Source organism: Neofelis nebulosa, chromosome 1, assembly GCF_028018385.1.
Source record: "Neofelis nebulosa isolate mNeoNeb1 chromosome 1, mNeoNeb1.pri, whole genome shotgun sequence".
In the NCBI taxonomy this organism is placed as follows: domain Eukaryota; kingdom Metazoa; phylum Chordata; class Mammalia; order Carnivora; family Felidae; genus Neofelis; species Neofelis nebulosa.
The window spans coordinates 129,226,628-129,247,401 of NC_080782.1; the positions used below are offsets into that span (position 1 = coordinate 129,226,628).

At 36.9% G+C, this 20,774-nt stretch overlaps 1 protein-coding gene across 13 annotated transcripts in view; it reads left to right on the forward strand.

Moving 5' to 3' along the window:
- Positions 1 to 20,774, forward strand: part of CDKL3 (cyclin dependent kinase like 3) — a 100,074-nt gene that overhangs the window by 40,110 nt on the left and 39,190 nt on the right. For 7 of the 13 annotated variants that reach the window (XM_058736253.1, XM_058736252.1, XM_058736261.1 and 4 more), the window contains 2 exons: positions 568 to 730; positions 3,710 to 4,027. In XM_058736253.1, coding sequence (XP_058592236.1) covers positions 568 to 730; positions 3,710 to 3,897 — 351 coding nt within the window. In that variant the 3' untranslated portion in view covers positions 3,898 to 4,027. Of the gene's footprint in view, positions 1 to 567; positions 731 to 3,709; positions 4,028 to 4,455; positions 4,511 to 20,774 lie in introns of those variants that run through there. The other 6 variants (XR_009263712.1, XM_058736259.1, XM_058736258.1 and 3 more) reach the window with 3 other exon arrangements.

Here is a 20,774-nt window from a genome sequence, read left to right on the forward strand (position 1 = left end):
CAGTTTGTCAAAGTCAGAGTACAATGAGTAGGATTATAAATTAAAAGTTAAGATTATGCTTCTCATGATCAACACTAGTATTCTCAGATTATCCAATATATCTTTAGAAGTTTGCTTCATGAAACTTTTATTGGAATTCGATCTGTTTATGTGTTTAATGGTATTCTATTCTACTTCTTAATTATTAAATAACCTTGCAAATGTAGACCTTTTATGACTATCCTATTACCTTCCAAATGGCTGGCAATTTTAGGCTTATGATTCAAAAAATAGTTACACATCTTTTTTTAAATTAACTCTTACTGGGGCGCCTGGGTGGCTCAGTCGGTTAAGCGTCCGACTTCGGCTCAGGTCACAATCTCACGTTCCGTGAGTTTGAGCCCCGCGTCGGGCTCTGGGCTGATGGCTCAGATCCTGAAGCCTGCTTCCGGTTCTGTGTCTCCCTCTCTCTCTGCCCCTCCCCTGTTCATGCTCTGTCTCTCTCTGTCTCAAAATAAATAAATGTTAAAAAAAAAATTAAAAAAAAAATAAATAAATAAATTAACTCTTACTTATTTGTTTGTTTAGAGCCAAATGGAGAAGGGTATATTTAATGAGCGAACAGGTCAAAATGACCAAATAGCAAATGGAAACAAAAGAAAGCTGAATTTTTCCAGATCTGACAGGAAGGAATTCCATTTCCCAGAACTGCCTTTCACGATACAGCCCAAGGAGATGAAAGGAATGGAAGGTACATATCTGTTGCACAGCTTTACAAATTTCCAGATGTTATCTTATACAAGACCTTTTTTTTGTAAGATAGCTTACATTTATAATATAATTTAGATAGAAAATAGATTGCTTTGAAAAATATTTTCAGCTGATGAGAATTTCTTTTCTCATAGTCAAAGAAGAGGTAAGTCTTAAAGGAGATACTTTTAAAGAAGGATTAAGAAAACTTTAAAAGACAAATTTTTCAGTAGCTCAGTATTGTTGAAATGTTCGTACAGTATTTGAGGAAAGTGATTTTGGTTCCGTATATGACCTGGAGTAAATCAGTTTCCTTTGTTTCTCCATGATTTTTGCCCATACAATAGTAGGAATGATATATGTACTTCTGACATCCGAAGATACAGTAGATTAAGATTTGTAACATGTATTGAGCTCTTAAAATGAAACACATTTTTTTTTACAGAGTAAATGTTTTGTTTCTTTGAAGAACAGTGACACCTTGTGAAAAGTTATTATAATAGCAAGAATATAGTACTTGAATGTAATTCAAGAGGAATTATCTGATCCACTTAATATGCAGAATTTAAAAAATAAATGTCTTCTTTTAATACCTGTAAGGCTATCTGTAAAGTGGTAAAACAAATCATTTATGATTGGCATGTTTTACCACTATAGCTGATGATTTATTAAGTTCCATTTTAATATATTGAGGAACTGACTCTAGTGGATATCACAATTTCTATTTGAAACTCTTAAAAAGGAAAGTAAAATTTCAAGGTAGGAATAACAAGTTGTCACTGTTGTATATATTTTTGCAAAAGTTAAACAGATAAAAGTGCTGAAAAGGGAATCAAAGAAAACAGATTCAACTAAAATACCAACTTTACATAATAAGGATCAAAAAAACCTTTTTTGTTTATAGTTTTAGTAAGGAGTGCTGTTTGGAACCCTTGACTTGGTGTGTAAATTTAGTTATTACTAAAAGTTACATAAACATTCAAAATTCTGTAATCTTTGAACCTGAGAAACAGATTTATATTCTCTGAAAGTAACATATTAATAAAAGTTTTTAGAAATTATTTTTTGGGGTAATTAATACTAACCCTCATTTGAACGTTGAGTGATTAGAATATACGGTACCCAGGGAAAATATTATGTATGCTGAGTGTATTATGTAATGCTGGGCCCCTTTCTTCCTGTTTTCTCTTCAGTTTATTCTGCCATCTTTGCTTTCCACCAATAGTTCTATTTTTACAAAGATTTGTTCTCAGCTAGCTATCAGATAATATTGTTGAAATATCCCAACCCCTATCTCCCAGAGAGAGTCTTGAATTTATTTGGAAATCTTCAAGATCCTCAGTATCCAAATGTATACTCTCTAAAGGTATTCTTTTAGAAAAGGGTATGGTGCTCAGCACCCACTGAATTAAATCATAGAAATGGCCTTCTATGCTACACATTTGTAAGGTGAGCAACTTCATTAAATCAGTTTCTCATGTTATAAATAAAATTGATTATATTTTTAAATTCATGATGAAATTAGCACATACTTATTAAGGAAATTTGAAGAAATTAGCAAAATAGAGAGACTTTGAAACCATGTAAGAAGGTGTTTTCACCAAGTCTGTTCAATTGCTACATCATTTGGATTAAAGAGTTATCAAATACTGTTAGATATATCTTCAAAGTGATGCTTAGGCCTTATTTTTAGCTTAGAACTTGTTAAGAACTCCACAATCCACTTTGCAGAAAAGAGATGTTTTCTAGATAGAACAAGAAAGTCATTAATAGTCACTTTTTAGTTCACCGTAGAAAGTAGTGAGGTGGCCTTTAAGTTTTAAACTTGGGTGACTTACTGATGTCGCAGCTTGTTGAGTAGCACACCCTTTGCACATTCTTCAAATGACTGACTAAATTAGTTCCCTGAGTTTGTGTATTAGGCTCCTGGTAACGTGCTGCATGTATTTATCCCACTGTCCCATGAGAGCCTCTGGAACTAAAATTATATTCCAATGCAGAAAGAAAGGAACTCTTAATTCTTTCATTTAAAGATTTCATTTAAATAAATAGGAAGGGGGGCGCCTGGGTGGTTCAGTCGGTTAAGCGTCCGTCTTCAGCTCAGGTCATGATCTCGCGGTCCGTGAGTTCAAGCCCCGCGTCGGGCTCTGTGCTGACAGCTCAGAGCCTGGAGCCTGTTTCAGATTCTGTGTCTCCCTCTCTCTCTGACCCTCCCCCGTTCATGCTCTGTCTCTCTCTGTCTCAAAAATAAATAAACGTTAAAAAAAATAAAAAAAAAAATAAATAGGAAGGGAAAATCCCTTCTTGTTCCTGTGGTGTAGAATGCTTAAAAGTTGACCTTCTCAAGAGTGACCTTGAAACAGTTATAGTTATTAGAGAAGTAATCAGTGATGGTTGTCGTTTATTTGTGCTGCCCATTCACAATATGTGCCCATTCATAATATGTTAATGTCAGAATTAAGAAACTAAACTTTGAATTGGTAGTTTATTATTTTAGGGCACAATAGAGTATGACATGGTTTTAAAAATGCAAGATAGGATATAGCAACTTTCTTGTTCTGTTCCTGGCTGTGCCAATGACTTGTTTTTGAATTATCTAGTCAGATCCATGTGCTTCCCAGTTGTACATTCAACTCCTTCAGGCATCTTAAATGTATGCTGAACTAGTGTACATATTGACACACATATATCTATATATATATATCTATGTATATATATCAACATACATATATTGAATAGACAACATAATCTAAGAGAAACTCTAAATTACTGCTGATGAGTTAGGCAAGAGAGAAAAGAGTCCATACAAAAGCCACCTTCAGTTCTGTTTCATGATGATCATGAGGAACACTTTGCTAAAGAGTGTCCCGTATAAAACAAACCCCAGGTGCAAAGTATAAGTACTTATCTGTGGCTATATTTCCTTAGCCAAAGACTCACCATTTCCTCAATTAAGGTCCTGTTTCTATTTACTTTTTAGAATACAGGAAATGCACAAACTGCAAGGAAGAAGAACCTGCCAGGTGTAGAGTAGAAAATGCAGCAGCTGAAAATTCAGGAAATCCCAGAATCATTGTATGGTTAAAAAAAAAATCCTTTTTATTAATATTACACGCACAACGAATGCTGACTAGAGAATCCTACAGATACACCATAAATCCTGTGTAGTTATGTGTATATTCACTGAAATTTTTAAAAATTTATTAGTCTTTAAATTATTCATGTTTTCTTAATTTAAACACTAAGTTATAGAAATTGCCCAACTGGTACATTCTAATAAAACTGCAACTTACATGAAGTCAGATAATTTTATTTGATGTTGTGTTGTCTTAGTCTTGTATAATCAATGGTCATTCTTAGCTTTGGTTCAGAACTTTATAATTATAGAAGGAAAAGTTTCTAATTGTGTATTAAAACGAGATCCCAATGTCTAATAGCACCAAACATTTCTGAGCAAACAATTACACTTGATAAGCGTGAAATAAGATTTGGTTCCACACTAAATATTCTGGAACAGCATTTAAACATATCATGAAGGTCATTTAAGAGGATTGAAATTGAGGACAGCACTGAAGCAAATCTTTTGGCTTGACCTGCATGTTTATCATTTAGTAGTTTATATAAAACATATTATTACATATAATTTAACACTAATACAGTCAAGGTTTTGGCAGCATGTAATTAAGTTCTTATTTCTGGTCTTACTGGCTTGGTTTCTGATTTTAGGGTGGAGATGGCCATTTTAAGGGGAAGAATTGGAAGAGGAACAAATTTTTTTCTGGTAGTGTTCTTTCTTTTAAATCTTAAAAATACAAATTGGCAAGTCTCCTCTTATTTTATGTACAATAGAAATGTAACATGAGCTATTAAGACAGCCATGCATCTTGCATTAGCATCATCCAACTTTGTTTCGTTAGCAAACCATTCAGTGTTTTGTATTCTTCTAAGAATTCTGTTAGTTTAGAATTATGAAGTTACCTCTCCGCCTGCTTCTTTACTTGCCATGGTTACTGAGTTACGTAACACATCCTGTCATACGACACACAGTATACATACTCTGATATTTGCTCTTTGCTAATCACATAACCTGAAGTCTCTTTTATCTCCTAGAATGCTCAGGCTTCCTGAAGTGAGTTCTTAATGAAATATCTGACCCATTGTTTTAAAAGCTCTTCTTACCCTTACATGATTAAAAGTATGTTCTTGGGGCACCTGGGTGACTCAGTCAGTTAAGCGTCCAATTTAGGCTCAGGTCATGATTTCACAGCTCATGAGTTCCAGCTCCACGTCAGTCTCTGTGCTAACAGCTCAGAGCCTGGAGCCTGCTTCGGATTCTGTCTCCCTCTCTCTCTACCCCTCCTCCGCTCATGCTCTGTCTCTGTCTCTCAAAAATAAATAAACATTAAAAAATTTTTTTTTCAACTTTTTTTTTTTTTATTTATTTTTAGGACAGAGAGAGACAGAGCATGAACGGGGGAGGGGCAGAGAGAGAGGGAGACACAGAATCGGAAACAGGCTCCAGGCTCCGAGCCATCAGCCCAGAGCCTGACGCGGGGCTCGAACTCACGGACCGTGAGATCGTGACCTGGCTGAAGTCGGACGCTTAACCGACTGCGCCACCCAGGCGCCCCTAAAAATTTTTTTTAAAATGTTCTTAGCTGTAAAAGCATTTAAAATATTTATAAAATACCTGAAGACTGTATGATATTCAAGTGTTATTTAAATTGTTTTATTCTTTTTTGTTTTGTTTTCACTTAAATTCCACTTAGTTAATAATCCTTTTATTCTTTTGAATGACTCCCAGCACTCTTCCAGTTTCCTTGTTCCATCTGATAGTGCCTTTTATTTGGTACAGACTTTTTCTATTCCATAAGATATGTACAACCTGGAAGAGGTACACCACTAAAATTCTTGATTGTCCTGTTCTTAAAACAACAACAACAATAATAAAGTGGCATTATCTGGTATTTTACCAGGGCTTTACCTGATTTGGTACTTATTAAATAGACATGAGAAACAAAGGAAAACGTAATTTCTTTATTACAGTATTGTAATACTTTTTATCTTATTTTAATTATTTTTAAGTTTTTATTTTATTTTTAAGAGAGAGACAGAGAGAACGAGTGGGTGAGAGGCAAAGGGAGAGACAGAGAAAGAGAATCTCAAGCAGGTTCCATGAGCTGGCAGGGTTCGGACTCACGAACCATGGGATCATGACCTGAGCTGAAACCAAAAGTTGGACACTTGACTGACTGAGCCAACCAGGTGCCCCTCTTTTTATCTTAAGTTTGATTGGAATTAATACCTGAGATTATTATACATAATTTACTTTTCTAATAGAATTCCTGTTACTTTTAGCAACTCATCTCCTCCAGGGAAATTAAGAGTTGTTCCCTGTAGTAGGTTCAACAGATAGAAGTCTGCCTCTTACCTGTTGCATTTGGGTATTTGTTGATCCTACATCAATATCAAAGGATTCAACTTGTACAAAAAATGTCTACTTGGATTTTAATTGGGATTGTGTTAAATCTATATATCAGTTAGAGGAAAATTGATATCTTAATAATATTAAGTCTTTCTTTTTAAAAAAAATTTTTTAAGTTTATTTATTTTTGAGACAGAGAGAGACAGAGCATGAACGGGGGAGGGTCAGAGAGAGAGGGAGACACAGAATCGGAAGCAGGCTGTAGGCTCTGAGCCATCAGCCCAGAGCCTGACGCGGGGCTCGAACTCACGGACCGCGAGATCGTGACCTGGCTGAAGTTGGACGCTTAACCAACTGAGCCACCCAGGCGCCCCAATATTAAGTCTTTCAATACATGAGGATAAACTCTCCATTTATTTAGATCTTCTTCAATTTCTGTCTGTAATATTTTATACCAGTATTACACGTCATTCATTAAATTTGTTTCTATGTATTTTGTTTTTTTGATGCATTATAAATAGTATTGTTTTTAAATATCATTTTCCAGTTGGTTTTGCTAATATACAGAAGTACAGTTTGTTTTTCTATCTTGATCTTGTATTCGGAGACTTTGCTAAATTCACTTAATTTATTCTAGTAGGTTTCCTAATTTCATTTGTTCCTTCTTTTCTTCCTTCTTTTTTTATATTCCTTAGGATTTCCCAGATAGGCAATCATAACATCTACAGATAAAGATAGTCTTACTTCTTCCTTTCCAATGTTTATGCCTTTTGTTATTTTTTCTTGCCTTATTGCACTGACTAGAACATGTGACAATGTTGAACAGAAGTAGTGAGAGTGAATGGACATCCTTGCTTTTTTTCCTGTACTGGAGGGAAAACATTCAGCTTTTTCCCATTATGATGTTAGTTACAGGTTTTATGTACATGACTTTTATTACACTGAGGAAGGTTTCTTCCCTTTCTCTTTGCTCAAGCAGATGTTAAATTTTGTTAAATGTTTTTCCCATAACAACTGAGATGTTCTTAGGATTTTCCTTCTTTATTATGTTAATGTGAATTATATTAACTGATGTTTGAATGTGAAATCAACCTTACATTCCTGAGATTAAATATCACTTGATCCTTTTTATGTTTTGTTTTGGATTTGGTTGGTTAATATTTTATTAAGGATTTTGACATTCATGTTAAGGAGGAATTTTAGCCCTTTTTTTTTTCCTTATATTGTACTTGTTTGGTTTTGGTGTCAGTGTTAGGTTGCTTTATAAATGAGTTGGGAAGTGTTCTCTCTTCGTCTATTTTCTACAAGATTGATTTTCTTTTTTCCTTAAATGTTTGTTGGAAATTCCAGGGAAGGAGTGCCTGGGTGGCTTAGTTCGGTTAAGTGTTGGACTCTTGATTTCAGCTCAGGTCATGATCTCACAGTTCATGGGTTTGAGCTCTGCATAGGGCTCTGTGTTGGTAGTGTGGAGCCTGCTTGGGATTCTGTCTCCTTCTCTCTCTGCCCCTCTGCCACTTGCTCTCTGCATCTTTCTCAAAAATAAATTAAAATAAACTTAAAAAAAAAAGAAAGGACAATAAAGAAACGCCAGGGAAGCCAACAAGGCCTGGAATTTTCTCTGTGGAAATATTTTAATATACAAATTCAATTTCCTTCAATTTATTTAAGAGATATCCACATCCATTATTTCTCCTTGTGTCAATTTTGGTAATTTGCCTCCTTCAAATAATTTATTCATTTCATCAAAGTTGCTGATTTTATTGGGGTGCCTGGGTGACTCAGTTGGTTAAGCATCTGACTTCCATGATCTCACCACTCATGGGTCTGAGCCCCGCCTTGGGCTCTGTGTTGACAGCTCAGAGCCTGGAGCTTACTTCGGATTCTCTGCCTCCCTCTCTCTCTGCTCCTACGCTGCACACACTCTTTCTCTCTCAAAAATAAATAAACATTAAAAATTTTTTTTAATTAAAAAAATAAAATAAAAGATGTTTTAAGTTTATTTGTTTATTTTGAGAGAGAGAGAGAGAGAGAGAGTGTGTATGTGTGTGTGTGTGTGTGTGCATGCAAGTGAGCATGGGAGGGGCAGAGAGAGAGAGGGAGAGAGAGAATCACAAGCAGGCTCTGTAAAAACATGGAGTTTGATGCAGGGCTTGAACTCATGAACTGTGAGATCATGACCTAAGCCAAAATCAAGAGTCAGACACTTAACCAACTGAGCTACCCAGGTGGCCCTAAAAGATTTTATTTTTAGATAATCCCTACACCCAATGTGTGGCTCACATTTACAACCACAAGATCAAGAGTTGCATGCTCTACTGACTGAGCCAGCCAGACACCCCCATACCTGAGTTTATGATAATGAAGCCCCCTTTCAACCACATCTGAGTTTTTGCTAATGAGATGCCTCTTAGAGGAAAAGGGCTGGTTCTGAGAGGAACTAACAATATGACAAGAGGATTAGAATTTTCAGCTCTGAGCTCTAGGGAGAGAAGGGCTAGAGATTGAGTTCATCACCAGTGGCCAATGATTTAATCGATTATGTCTATATACTGGCACCTCCATGAAAACCTAAACAAAGGGATTTGGAGAGCTTTCCAATTGGTAAATACATTGAGGTCCTGGGAGGATGATGCACCCAGAAAAGTCATGGAAACTCTGCACTCCTCCCCACATACTTTTTCCTATGCATCTTTTTCATTTGGCTCTTTCTGAATTGTATCCTTTATAATAAATTGATAATAGCAAGTAAACCACTTTCCTGAGTTCTGTGAGCCATTCTAGCAAATTATTAGACCCAAGAAAGAGGTTGTGGCAATTCCTGATTTACAGCCAGTTGGTAAGAAGTAGAAGAGGCTCAGACTTGTGACTGGAGTCTGAAGTGAGGGACAGTCTTGCACTGAGCCCTTCAGCTGTGGGCTAACTCCAGGTAGTGTCAGAAGTGTTATGAGTAGAAGAAGCAGTTTTTCTATTAACTTTTATTTTTCTGGCTCCTGAAAGGTGGAGCTGAGGTCATGACTTGAGACTTCTCATCTCTTATTTAAAAAAAATTTTTTAATGTTTATTTATTTTTGAGAAAGAGAGAGAGAGCTTGCGTGTGAGCAGGGGAGGGGCAGAGAGAGAGAGAGAGAGAGAGAGAAGAGGGAGACACAGAATCCAGAGGGAGATAGATGTGGGGCTGGAACCCATGAACCATGAGATCATGACATGAGCCGAAATTGAACACTGAACCAACTAAGCCATCCTGGCATCCCTCCTCTTTTCTAATATGAACATTTAAAGCTTTAAATTTCCATGTTAACTGTATGCCACAAATTTAAATAGTATTATTTCAATCAGTTAAAAATATTTCCCAATTTCCTTTATGATTTCTTTTGTTGTTCAATTATCAACTATTTAGGTTGGTTCCAAATATCTTACTATTATCAATTTTTTATTTAATTTTCAGGGAATATATTATTTTGGTCCTAAATCCGCTGAGACCTGTTTTATGTCCCAGCATATGGTTTATCTTATTGAATGTTGAAAAAAACTTAAAATGAATGTGTATACTTGAAAATAAGTATTCTCGAAAAAAAATATCTTGGGGTGCCTGGGTGGCTCAGTTGGTTAAGCGTCTGACTTCGGCTCAGGTCATGATCTCACAGTTTGTGAGTTCAAGCTCTGTGTGGGGCTCTGTGCTAACAGCTCAGAGTCTGGAGCCTGCTTCGGATTCTGTGTCTCCTCCTATCTCTGCCCCTCTTATGCTCACACTCTCTCTGTTTCTCTGTAATAAATAAAAATAAAAATAAAATAAATATTTTGTTGAAGTTGAATATAGTGTTCTATAAAAGACAATTAGATCAAGTTTGTTGATACTGTATTTAGGTTTCTTATCTTTCTGATTTTTAGTCTACTTCTTTTATCAGTTGCTGAGGGAGGAATATTGAAATCTTCAACTATAATTTTAGATTTGTCTTTTTCTCCTTTCTGTTTTGTTAGTAGTTACTTTATACATTTTGAAGCTCTGTTATTAAGTGCATGTATATTTAGGGCCTTTTTATTTCTGATAAAATTGACCTGATCTGCTGTCCAGTATCTGAAACAGTTGTTTTATGTGTTTTGTCCAGTTTTATTGTTGTTTGAGGTAAGACCAGTACCTGTTACTCCATCATGGCTGGAACTAGAAGTTCAGTTTAAGAGTTCTGGTAGTGGAGATACAGTCACTATTTTAGGCAATGGAATTGTATTGAATAACATATGCTATTTATCTTAAGAATTAAAAAAAAAAACTTTAGTCATTATCAAAAGTTATAGCTCTATAGTATATAAAATGTCCCTTTTTTCCTCTATTTTAGTTTCAGACCATCCCTAAGGATATGAATATGTAGACAGGAATTTGCTCCCTTATGTGTAAATAGGAGCCTATACCTTTTGTTTTTGTTGTTCTTATTCTGGTTATTGTAATGCTAATTTATTCTGTGAACTCTTTGCCAAAGTATAAATTAAAGGGCCCTAAATGGAAATTGGCCCATGTTAGTAAAACTACTAGCAGAAATGCATAAGGAAATGATCAAGAAATCTTTGGTGATGTAGGAAACTTATGTTACAAGATGACAACAAGAAATCATTCTTTTCATTTTAATAAAAAGCAAAAATATAGAAACAAGGAAAATGTCCTACTATCCTGCTAGTGTCCTAACTGCCTACATATTCTTCCTACACTGTTAGGAAACGATGATAACTGATGACTCTGTAAAGGCAAAGAATTATAATAACTTTTCTTCTTTTCTGAAAAAAGTAATCCTGAAGTCAGATAACCTGAAGTATGTACTTACAATGGGTGCGATGAAAGCCAAACTAAAAGAGAAGAGGGTAAAACTAGTTAAAGCTGTGGTGTATTCAAACTTGTCCAAAACAAAACAAAAAAACAAAGGAACAAAAAAACTTGTGTAAATATATTGTCATTCATCCTAGGATTGCTGAGAAATAGTTGCTATCGATTAGTTACAAGTGGTTATTTGGGAAACCTCTCAGAAGGCAGATAAATGTAGCACCCTTCTTTTATTTTATTTTATTTTATTTTATTTTATTTTATTTTATTTTATTTTTTTAATGTTTGTTTAGTTTTTTTAAAATTTTTTTAAATGTTTTTATTTTTGAGACAGAGAGAGACAGAGCATGAGTCGGGGCCGGGGGGGGGAGAGATAGAGAGAGAGAGAGAGAAAGAGATACAGAATCTGAAGCAGGCTCCAGGCTCTGAGCTGTCAGCACAGAGCTGGATGCGGGGCTTGAACCCACAAACTGCAAGATCATGACTTGAGCCAAAGTCAGACACTTAACTGACTGAGCCACCCTTCTTTAAAATCTTATGGGCAAAAAAAAAGAAACAGATTGGGGCGCCTGGGTGGCTCAATCTGTTAAGTGTCTGACTTCAGCTCAGGTCATGATCTCATGGTCTGTGAGTTCGAGCCCCACATTGGGCTCTGTGCTGACAGCTTGGAGCCTGGAGCCTGCTTTGGATTCTGTGTCTCCTTCTCTCTCTACCCCTCCCCCCACTCATGCTCTGCCTTTCTCTGTTTCTCAAAAATGAATAAGTGTTTAAAAAAAAAAAGGATTTATTTTTTTTAAGTTTATTTATTTATTTTGAGAGAGACAGAGTGTGTGAGTGGGGGAGGGGCAAAGAAAGAGGGAGAATCATCTCAAGCTGGCTATATGCTATCAGTGCACAGCCAATGTATGGCTCAAACTCAGGAATCTGTGAGATCATGACATGAACAGGTATCAAACAGTCAGACGCTTAACCTGGGTGCCCCCAAAACAACAGTTTATTTACCTTAATTTTGAAACCTGAAGATGACCGGGGCGCCTGGGTGGCGCAGTCGGTTGAGCGTCCGACTTCAGCCAGGTCACGATCTCGCGGTCTGTGAGTTCGAGCCCCGCGTCAGGCTCTGGGCTGATGGCTCGGAGCCTGGAGCCTGTTTCCGATTCTGTGTCTCCCTCTCTCTCTGCCCCTCCCCCGTTCATGCTCTGTCTCTCTCTGTCCCAAAAATAAATAAAAAAAAAAAGAAAAAAAAAAAAAAAAAAGAAACCTGAAGATGACCTAGGAAGAATCACTAGACAGTTGATTTATAGCTTTGTGGAAGAATAGTGGATGACAATCATTATGAATTTATTTTATCTGATTACTTTATCTTAATAATAGTTTAGTGAACCCTGTAAACAAAGGGAAAGCAGGAGATATAATGATTTTGTGGTTTAAATAATCAAAAAGCGTTTGGGCTCAGTTCTCAGACCTTCTCTTTTCTCTGTGTAGTCCTTTGGTGAGCTCATCCAGATTCATGGCCTTAAATACCATTTACATACTGATGACTCTCAGTTCTCTATCTCCAGCCTGGACTTGGCCCCTAAACTCCAGACTCAGATTCCAACTGTCCATTCAACAGCTCCACCAGAACACATAATAGGTATCTCAAACTTAACATGTCCAAAATTAAGATCCTGATCTCTTCCTCGCTCCCTCCTGCTCCTCCATATTTTCCTCATCTTAGTTAAGGGCAACTCCATTCTTCCATTTACTCAGCAGAAATATCTTGGAATAATCCTGGACATCTCCCTTTCTCTCATCCCCTACATTCTTTCAGCTATACCTTCAAAGAATTTCCAGGATTTGACTAATTTTTACTCTTCTACTACTATGCACAATATTTCTTACCAATTGTTCAAGACAACCTCCTTACCGATTTTTACTCATAAATGGCGACTTTACTTAAAATTACGACTTTTCCCATTCTTGTTCCCCTTTTTAACTTTTTCATATAGCATTTCTCTACCTGACAAGCTACATATTTTACTTATTTGTTTTGTTTTTTAATGGTCTCCCTCCATTAAAATATGCCAGGCACCTTCCCAGTCATGGGGAATACAGCAATGAGTCAAACACTAAATCCCTGCTCCATGAGTTCCTGACTTATTTACCTAAATGTATGGATACACATGGCATTGAAAGAATTAATGATCCTGTGAAATGTATAACTCAAAGCAGTAAATAAAATGAGTTTTGCCTTAGATTGACTTTCACACCGTCTTTGGTTAAGGTTCTTTCTCTTCACAAGTAGCTTTCATCTAATAGATAGCAATATATAGATTACAGGTGTCCAGTGGCTTTACATAGTCTATATGTCCCTCTTGTCCAAGAGTAAAAATGATTATCAGGTTCTCTTTGAAGTCTGATAGTCCCAACCTCCTGCAGAGGGAGCTTAGGGTCCAGCATTTCCAGGATCTGGAGCCATTATGTGCCCTGGTTTAATAGAGGATAAGCTACTTGGTCCTCTGTTGGACCGAACTAGTGTATGGAGATGAAGATGGGGCACTAATACAGCAATGTTTTTTGCTCCACATCAATGGTTCTTGGTATTCTAGGAGAGAGCTACAATAAAAATGCATGCTAGGTATTGGGCTGTTTCACATGAATGACTCCAAAGTCTTAGGACATTACAAACTAAGCCATAGATTATTTATATACATTTCAGGCAGCATCTCTTGGGCTTCTCTGAATAATTTCTTTGTGGTTACTAATTATTACATTGAACAGTATTATTAAAATCTTTAAAGCATATGACGCCTTGTGAAAACCTTTAAAAACAAGATTTATTATGGATAATTCTGTCATCAATAATCTTCCTTGTTGTTTTTTGATAGATTTGAGTTCAGAAAATTGTTTTTTCCAAAAAGAGTATGTGGTGGTGTCAGAATATTTTCTGAAATTATATAAACTTCTGGGGCTTCTATCTTTTTAAAAATATTTATTGAATGAACATTCGATTTTTATTAAAAGCCATATGATATAATAGAGTCCAGATTAGTATCAGATTACCTGAATTAGAATGATGGTCTAAAGGCTGTGGTAAACCACTTCTTCACTGGTGATTTTGCGTGTGGTGCTTTGTTGCCTCAATTTTCCTACCTCGGAAATGGGAACAAGAGTAACTTATCTTAGACATATTGTAAGGACTTACTGGGATAAGATTTAAAATACACAGGGCATAGTGAGTTTTCATGATGAAATTTAATTGTTCATGGTACCTTTGGAGTCTCATTCAAAAATGCCGAATAATGGTCTTTAATTTTAGTTCTGTTGTCCTAGTTGTTTCAATGTATCCTGACTTCATTCCCTGGATAATACATTCAGTGTGGAGGTACTCTCTACTCTTGTTGCATACTGCCTGTGAAAATTCTGAGGGTATCTGTGCCTTGTTCTTCATTTGTTTAGGTAAGAAGTTGGCAGCAATACAACAAAGACCTGCTCTTCATGTATAAATGTTCCATTAAATACAAGAAAAAACATGGTGGGGCACCTGGGTGGCTTAGTCGGTTAAGCCTCCAACTTTGGCTCAGGTTTGTGAGTTTGAGTGCCTCATTGGGCTCTGCTGTCAGCACAGAGTTGGCTTCAGATCCTCTGTCCCCTTCTCTCTCTGTCCCTATGCTGTTCATTCTCTCTCTCTGTCTCTCAAGTAAATAAAGACTTAAAAAAAAGAATAAACATGGCATTTAGAGCTTCAAAAGAGAACTGTATAACATATCTCTTTCTGTAGTTAAGAAAAAAATTAATCTCTGCAGATTTGGCAGCACTTTTTAAAGTTGTGCTATGTTAAATGAGAGATACTTGTATTGGAGCTCTTTTTATTTTTCAGAGAGAGAGAGAAAGCACAAGTAGGGGACAGGGGCAGAGAGAGAGAGAGAGAGAGAGAGAGAGAGAGAGAGAGAGAGAGAGAATCTTGCACAGAACCTGATGTGGGGCTTGATCCCACGACCCTGGAATCGACCTGAGCTGAAATCAAGAGTCAGATGCAACCAACTGAGCCACCCAGGCACCCCTGTATTGTAGTTCTGTTCCATCCTGGGGAAACGAAGTGTAGACTAGCAATTCCCAGCTTTCATCTTTTGAGGCTATATTGGACTTTCTCAAAGTCTGTACATTAGTGGAGCAGGTAAGGCGATGTCACAAACATGGCTATGTTAGGGTGTTGGAGAGGATGAGTTACTGGTTAATATAGGGAGATCCAGGTATTATGCAGCTTGATGCTTTCATATCTCAGGACCCTTTTTGGAGAAAAAGAACACAGAATTGCAATAAAAATATTGCTAGGGCTATTCTTATGGCCTTGGAGTGAGCCTATACAAGGCTGATGGGATTGCCATGACTTGGTTGCCTGTGGCTACCAAAAGTCACGGAAAGAAGTGGGTTATGGCAAAGACAGTGGCAGCTGAGTTGGCAATCAACTGAGTCAAGTTTTGAAATCTATTGGGTAGATATCCATGTGATAATTGGGACTCTTGGCTCCAGTCCTTTGACCAGGTGGAGTTGTAAGTGGAAGAGGTTACAACTCATAGCTTAGAGGGTTGCTGCCATGTGGCACCTATTTTCTTTCATCTGGAGGAAGGAACAAAGGATATAGTCACAGTGATAGGGAAGCACCCTAACACCTTGAAGAATAAAATTAAAATTTGATTCATTACATATTGAGTCTGGCTTCTGTTTTTACCACAGCAATAAAACCTTGCTTTTGATGGACATCAATTATTTCCTAGTTGTCAGATTCAGTGGCTTTCTTAAAGTCCTTATTTTCCCTGATTTTCTGTCGCATTTGATGCCATGAATCATCTTTTTCTTCTTGAAACACTCTCACCTTTTTGGTCACACCACTGTTTTCTTCTCACCTCCAAACACTTTTCTGTTCTACTAATAATTTATCTTCCTACCTTTTTCCCTGTCAGCATCCTCTAAAGTTCATTTCTTAAGCCTTCTACTCTTCCCTGTTTTCCTGAGGAAAGTGTGCTGCTCTTCTATCTTGACTACCACCACAGAGGGTATTAGAGGATATTCTTCCAAAATATTTAGTTCTGAACTGACATTTTTCTGATCTCCACATTTTGCTAATATTTCCACTTTATTGTTTTGCTGTTTCTTCAAACTTACCATATCTATATTGGATTCATTTCTCCCCAAACTATCTTTCTTTTCCCTCCTGGATTTTCTTGTTTCTAAAAGTGGTACCATGGTTTCCTCAGGTTTAAACTTGGCATCAACTTGATTTTTTTTTGTTCATTTTCCATGTATCTGATAGCCATTAGGGTATCAGGAGTACTTGATTCTTTATAACTCATTTGATCCTTGTATATTGTATTAACTTTTCATGTTTAAGTTTATGAGCCTCTCTTGTATGATTGGGACTTTATTTTTCCTGTAGACTCCCATTTTTTTTAATTGCTTATACTATATATATCTAAACAAATATTATATGTTTCACATCCTGTTTTATGATGCTAGTTATCTCTTAAATTATATCTTTGTAACTATCACTCCTCCCCAAGTGTCTTTATATAATTATGTACCTTAATATGTATGGAACAAATAAATTCAAAACAACCTGGGTAGTTTGGACACTTGCTGAAGAGTCAATGAATGATATTAAAAATGATTAGTAAGAATCTGAGGCATGGTTGTCACTGAGCAAGCTTGTTGGAAGAAATCTTGGGATTGGAGTTAGTGATGTCATGCTACAGTTCCTTTCCCAAACTTCAGAGCACTCACAATTCTGTTTACCTTTACAAAGGTGCAGTTGAAGCTTTTCTGAAGTTTCAGCATTGTTAGATCAAAAACAAGTCTCCTTTTTCATTTCTGACAGTATGCATCCTAGCTATCTGACAACATGTGTGCTGGATATCCTAAAAAATTCCAGTTATAGAAGCTCATGTCTAAACTGGTGGTTTAGAGTATGGTTTTAGCAGGTCATTCAAGTGAAAGGAGATAAAGTCTGGGCCTATGCAAAGTTGTATTGGAAACTGCACATAAAGCTGAGTCCTTGAAAAGTGATACCCTTAGTAAAGAGTGAATTAGACAAAGCCAACTCCTTGAAGAGGTTGTAGAGAAGTTTATCTGCCTTGTCCTTGGCTCTGGATGGCAAAAACAAAACAAAACAAAACAAAACAAAACAAAACAAAACAAAACAACAAACAACCTTTCCCTTGAGAACTCATAACCATCCTTTACACAGGTTTAGGGTCAGAATTCACACTGCCTGTATTATTCCAGAACCCCAAGGTGAGAATGTAGCTGAAAGTACTAATGGATAAGTGATGAAACCAGGTGGCTGGTGGAAGCAAACGCAAATCCTTTCTGGAGGAATGCAGTTTAAAGTAGGATGTTAAGGGCACCTGGGTGGCTCAGTCGGTTAGGTGTCTAACTTCGGCTGAGGTCATGACCTCATGGTTTGTGGGTTCAAGCCCCACGTCAGGCTCCGTGCTGACAGCTCAAACTTGTGAGTTTGAGCCCCATGTTGGGATTCACAGTGAGAGTGCGGAGCCTGCTTTGGATTCTCTCTTTCCCTCCCTCTTTGCCCCTCCCTTGCTCATGTGCTCTGTCTCTGTCTCTGTCTCAAAGTGAATGAATAAATTTTAAAAAATAATTACAAGTAGGATCCTCATGGAGTTGTCAAATAGTAAATTAGAACTAAAGAGAGAATAAGTGAAATGAAAAATAGATCTAAAGAAATTACTCAGATAACGGCCTAGGGAAATAAGAAGTAGAAAAGATAAAGTGGAAGTTAAGAGACATGGATGAAGTGTGTGAAAGTCTGACATATGACTAAATACAATTCTGAAAGGAAAAAAAAAGAAAGAATGAGAGAGGGAAATGTTCAAAGAAATGATAGCTGATAATTTTGCAGAATTGATAAAAAACGAATGGTTACGACTCAGGAATCCCAGTGAATTCTAAGAATAAGGAAAATGAAATCCACTCTCTGACACATCACCCTGAAAGTACACAACACCAATGAAGTGAAAAAATGGAAAAGCAGTTAGAGAAAAAGACCAAGCCCTGTAAATGAATGATACATAGAATTACAACTGACTTCTCAACAGCACAGTGGAGGTCAGAAAATAGTTGGAATGATACCTTCCATGGACCAAGAGAAAATAGCTATAACCCTGGAATACTGAAGTAGATTAATAGTCATCTCCCAATATCAGTTCTCTGCTTCTTCTTTTGTAATAAAAGTCTTGATTTGTGGGTTGCCTGGGTGGCTCATTCAGTTAAGTGTCAGACTTTGGCTCAGGTTATGATCTCACAGCTTGTGAGTTCAAGCCCTGTGTAGGGCTCTGTGCTGACAGCTCAGAGCCTGGAGCCTGCCTCGGATTCTGTGTCTCCCTCTCTCTCTGCCCCTCCCCCCCTCAAAAATAAATAATAAAACATTAAAACATTAAAAAAAATTAATAAAAGTCCTGATTTGTAACTGAACCATGAATGCCTGGAATAAAAACTACTTTTCCTAGCCTTCCTTACAGTTAGCATTATCAGATAAGTAGTGAAAGTAGTAATTTATATTAAAGTCTAACAAGTCAAAAGTTTTGCTTTATTGTAGGCAATTGGTAAGATAATATAAAAAAATGAAACAGCTGTCTTTGATGTTGGGCAACAGGCAGCCCAGGACAATCATCCCTGAATGAATGATTTCCTTCCTTATGAATCATTTCCTTCATAGAAGGAAAATGAAGTGGTCACTATGATCACACAGGCTTTTTACAATTCCTGGATCACAGGATAAGGAGGTGGTGATCCAAGGAGAGCCTGTTAATTTTTCTGAGTTGATGAGGTAGGGAGATAAGCTCAGGGAGGCCAAGGTGGCTACAATTTACAAGGCAGCATACTAGAGAAGAGAAAGCTATGTAGAGAAGGAGCTTAGAAATCTGTATTGGTGGGAATGCAAGCTGGTGCAGCCACTCTGGAAAACAGTATGGAGGTTCCCCAAAAAATTAAAAATAGAACTATCCTACAACCCAGAAATTGCACTACTAGGTATCTATCCAAGGGATATAGGTGTGCTGTTTCGAAGGGACACATGCACCCCCATGTTTATAGGAGCACTATCAACAATAGCCAAAGTATGGAAAGAGCCCAAATGTCTATGGATGGCTGAATGGATAAAGAAGATGTGATATATCTATACAATGGAGTATTACTCGGCAATAAAAAAGAATGACATCTTGCCATCTGCAACTACGTGCATGGAACTAGAGTATTATGCTAAGTGAAATTAGTCAGATAAAGACAAAAATCGTATGACTTCACTCAGATGAGGACTTTAAGAGACAAAACAGATGAACATAAGGGAAGGGAAACAAAAATAATATAAAAACAGGGAGGGGGACAAAACAGAAGAGACTCATAAATATGGAGAACAAACATAGGGTTACTGGAGGGGTTGTGGGGGGGGGATGGGCTAAATGGGTAAGGGGCACTAAGGAATCTACTCCTGAAATCATTGTTGCACTATATGCTAACTAATTTGGATGTAAATTTTAAAAAATAAAAAATAAAATGAAAAAAAAGGAAAAAAAAAAAGAAACAAAACTAATGAACAAAGAGAAAGAGAGGGAGACAAACCAGGAAAGAGACACTTAACTATAGAGAACAAAGGGATGGTTACCAGAAAGGAGGTGGGTATTGGGATGGGCAAAATATGTGAAAGGGATTAACAGTATGCTTATCATGATGAGCACTGAGTAATGTATAAAATCGTTGAACCACTACATTGTACACCTGAAACTAATATAGTACTAACTGTATAAAATTTTTTTAAGTAAAATAAAATCTTTAAAAGATAGTTACCTGTTTAGGGACAGTCCCTAGATTGTGGCCTAATTTTGCAGTCTGTGTTTTCAATACCTATTTAATTTTTAGAGCCTTTATGGAGCTATTTTAGTCTGCTTGGTTCATCTGGTGCTGCTGAAATAAAGCTGTATGTCTATACAAAAAAAAAAAAGAAATCTGTATTGGTTCCCTTCCAATATTTGTCTGGATAATAATATTTGAGTGTGTGGTAGCCATGAAGATGCACCTCTCAGAGCTCCAAATGCAGAGAGTGTAATTGACCTTATGCCAGAAGAAGTTTAAGAATTAGCTAGCTTACCAAAAGGAGCCAGGGAAATACCTCTGGGATTTGATTTTTAGGGTATTTGATCAAGGGGACTGGAATATAAGTCCAGATAAGGAAGAATTCATTGACTTGGGCGCACCACCTCAGAACATGAGATATAACACCCTATGAGAACCTTAGGGGATGTAGCAAATTGACTATTAGAAGCCTGGAAAAAGCTATGGCCAGCACCCATGGAAATAGTAATGCCTGAGTTGCCCTTACAGATGGATTAAAGAGGCTAAGTGAATGGGCTTGCTAGAATAAATTATGTAAGATCAAAAGACCAACCAAAGAATGATGTTACATGGTAGGGACCCAGGGTACACATCATTCACTAAGGTCCTAGAGAAAGGACAAGTAAGACTTGTATACTGAAAACTGCAGCAATAGAGGCTAATGTCAAGCTCCTGACATATGGTTATTCTTTGAGGAGACCAACTAGCTACTAGGTGGTAAGTCAAGTATATCAGGCTTTTTCCATCCTTGAAGGACTAGGGTTTCATTTTCACAGAGATGGATACCTATTGTGAATATATATATGCTTTCCTGCCTGAAGATTTTCAGTAGCCTGGGACTTCAGAATACCTGATTCACAAGCATGGAAATACACACAGTGTAGCATCCAACCACTTCACGATGAAGAAGATGTGGGAATGGTCTGA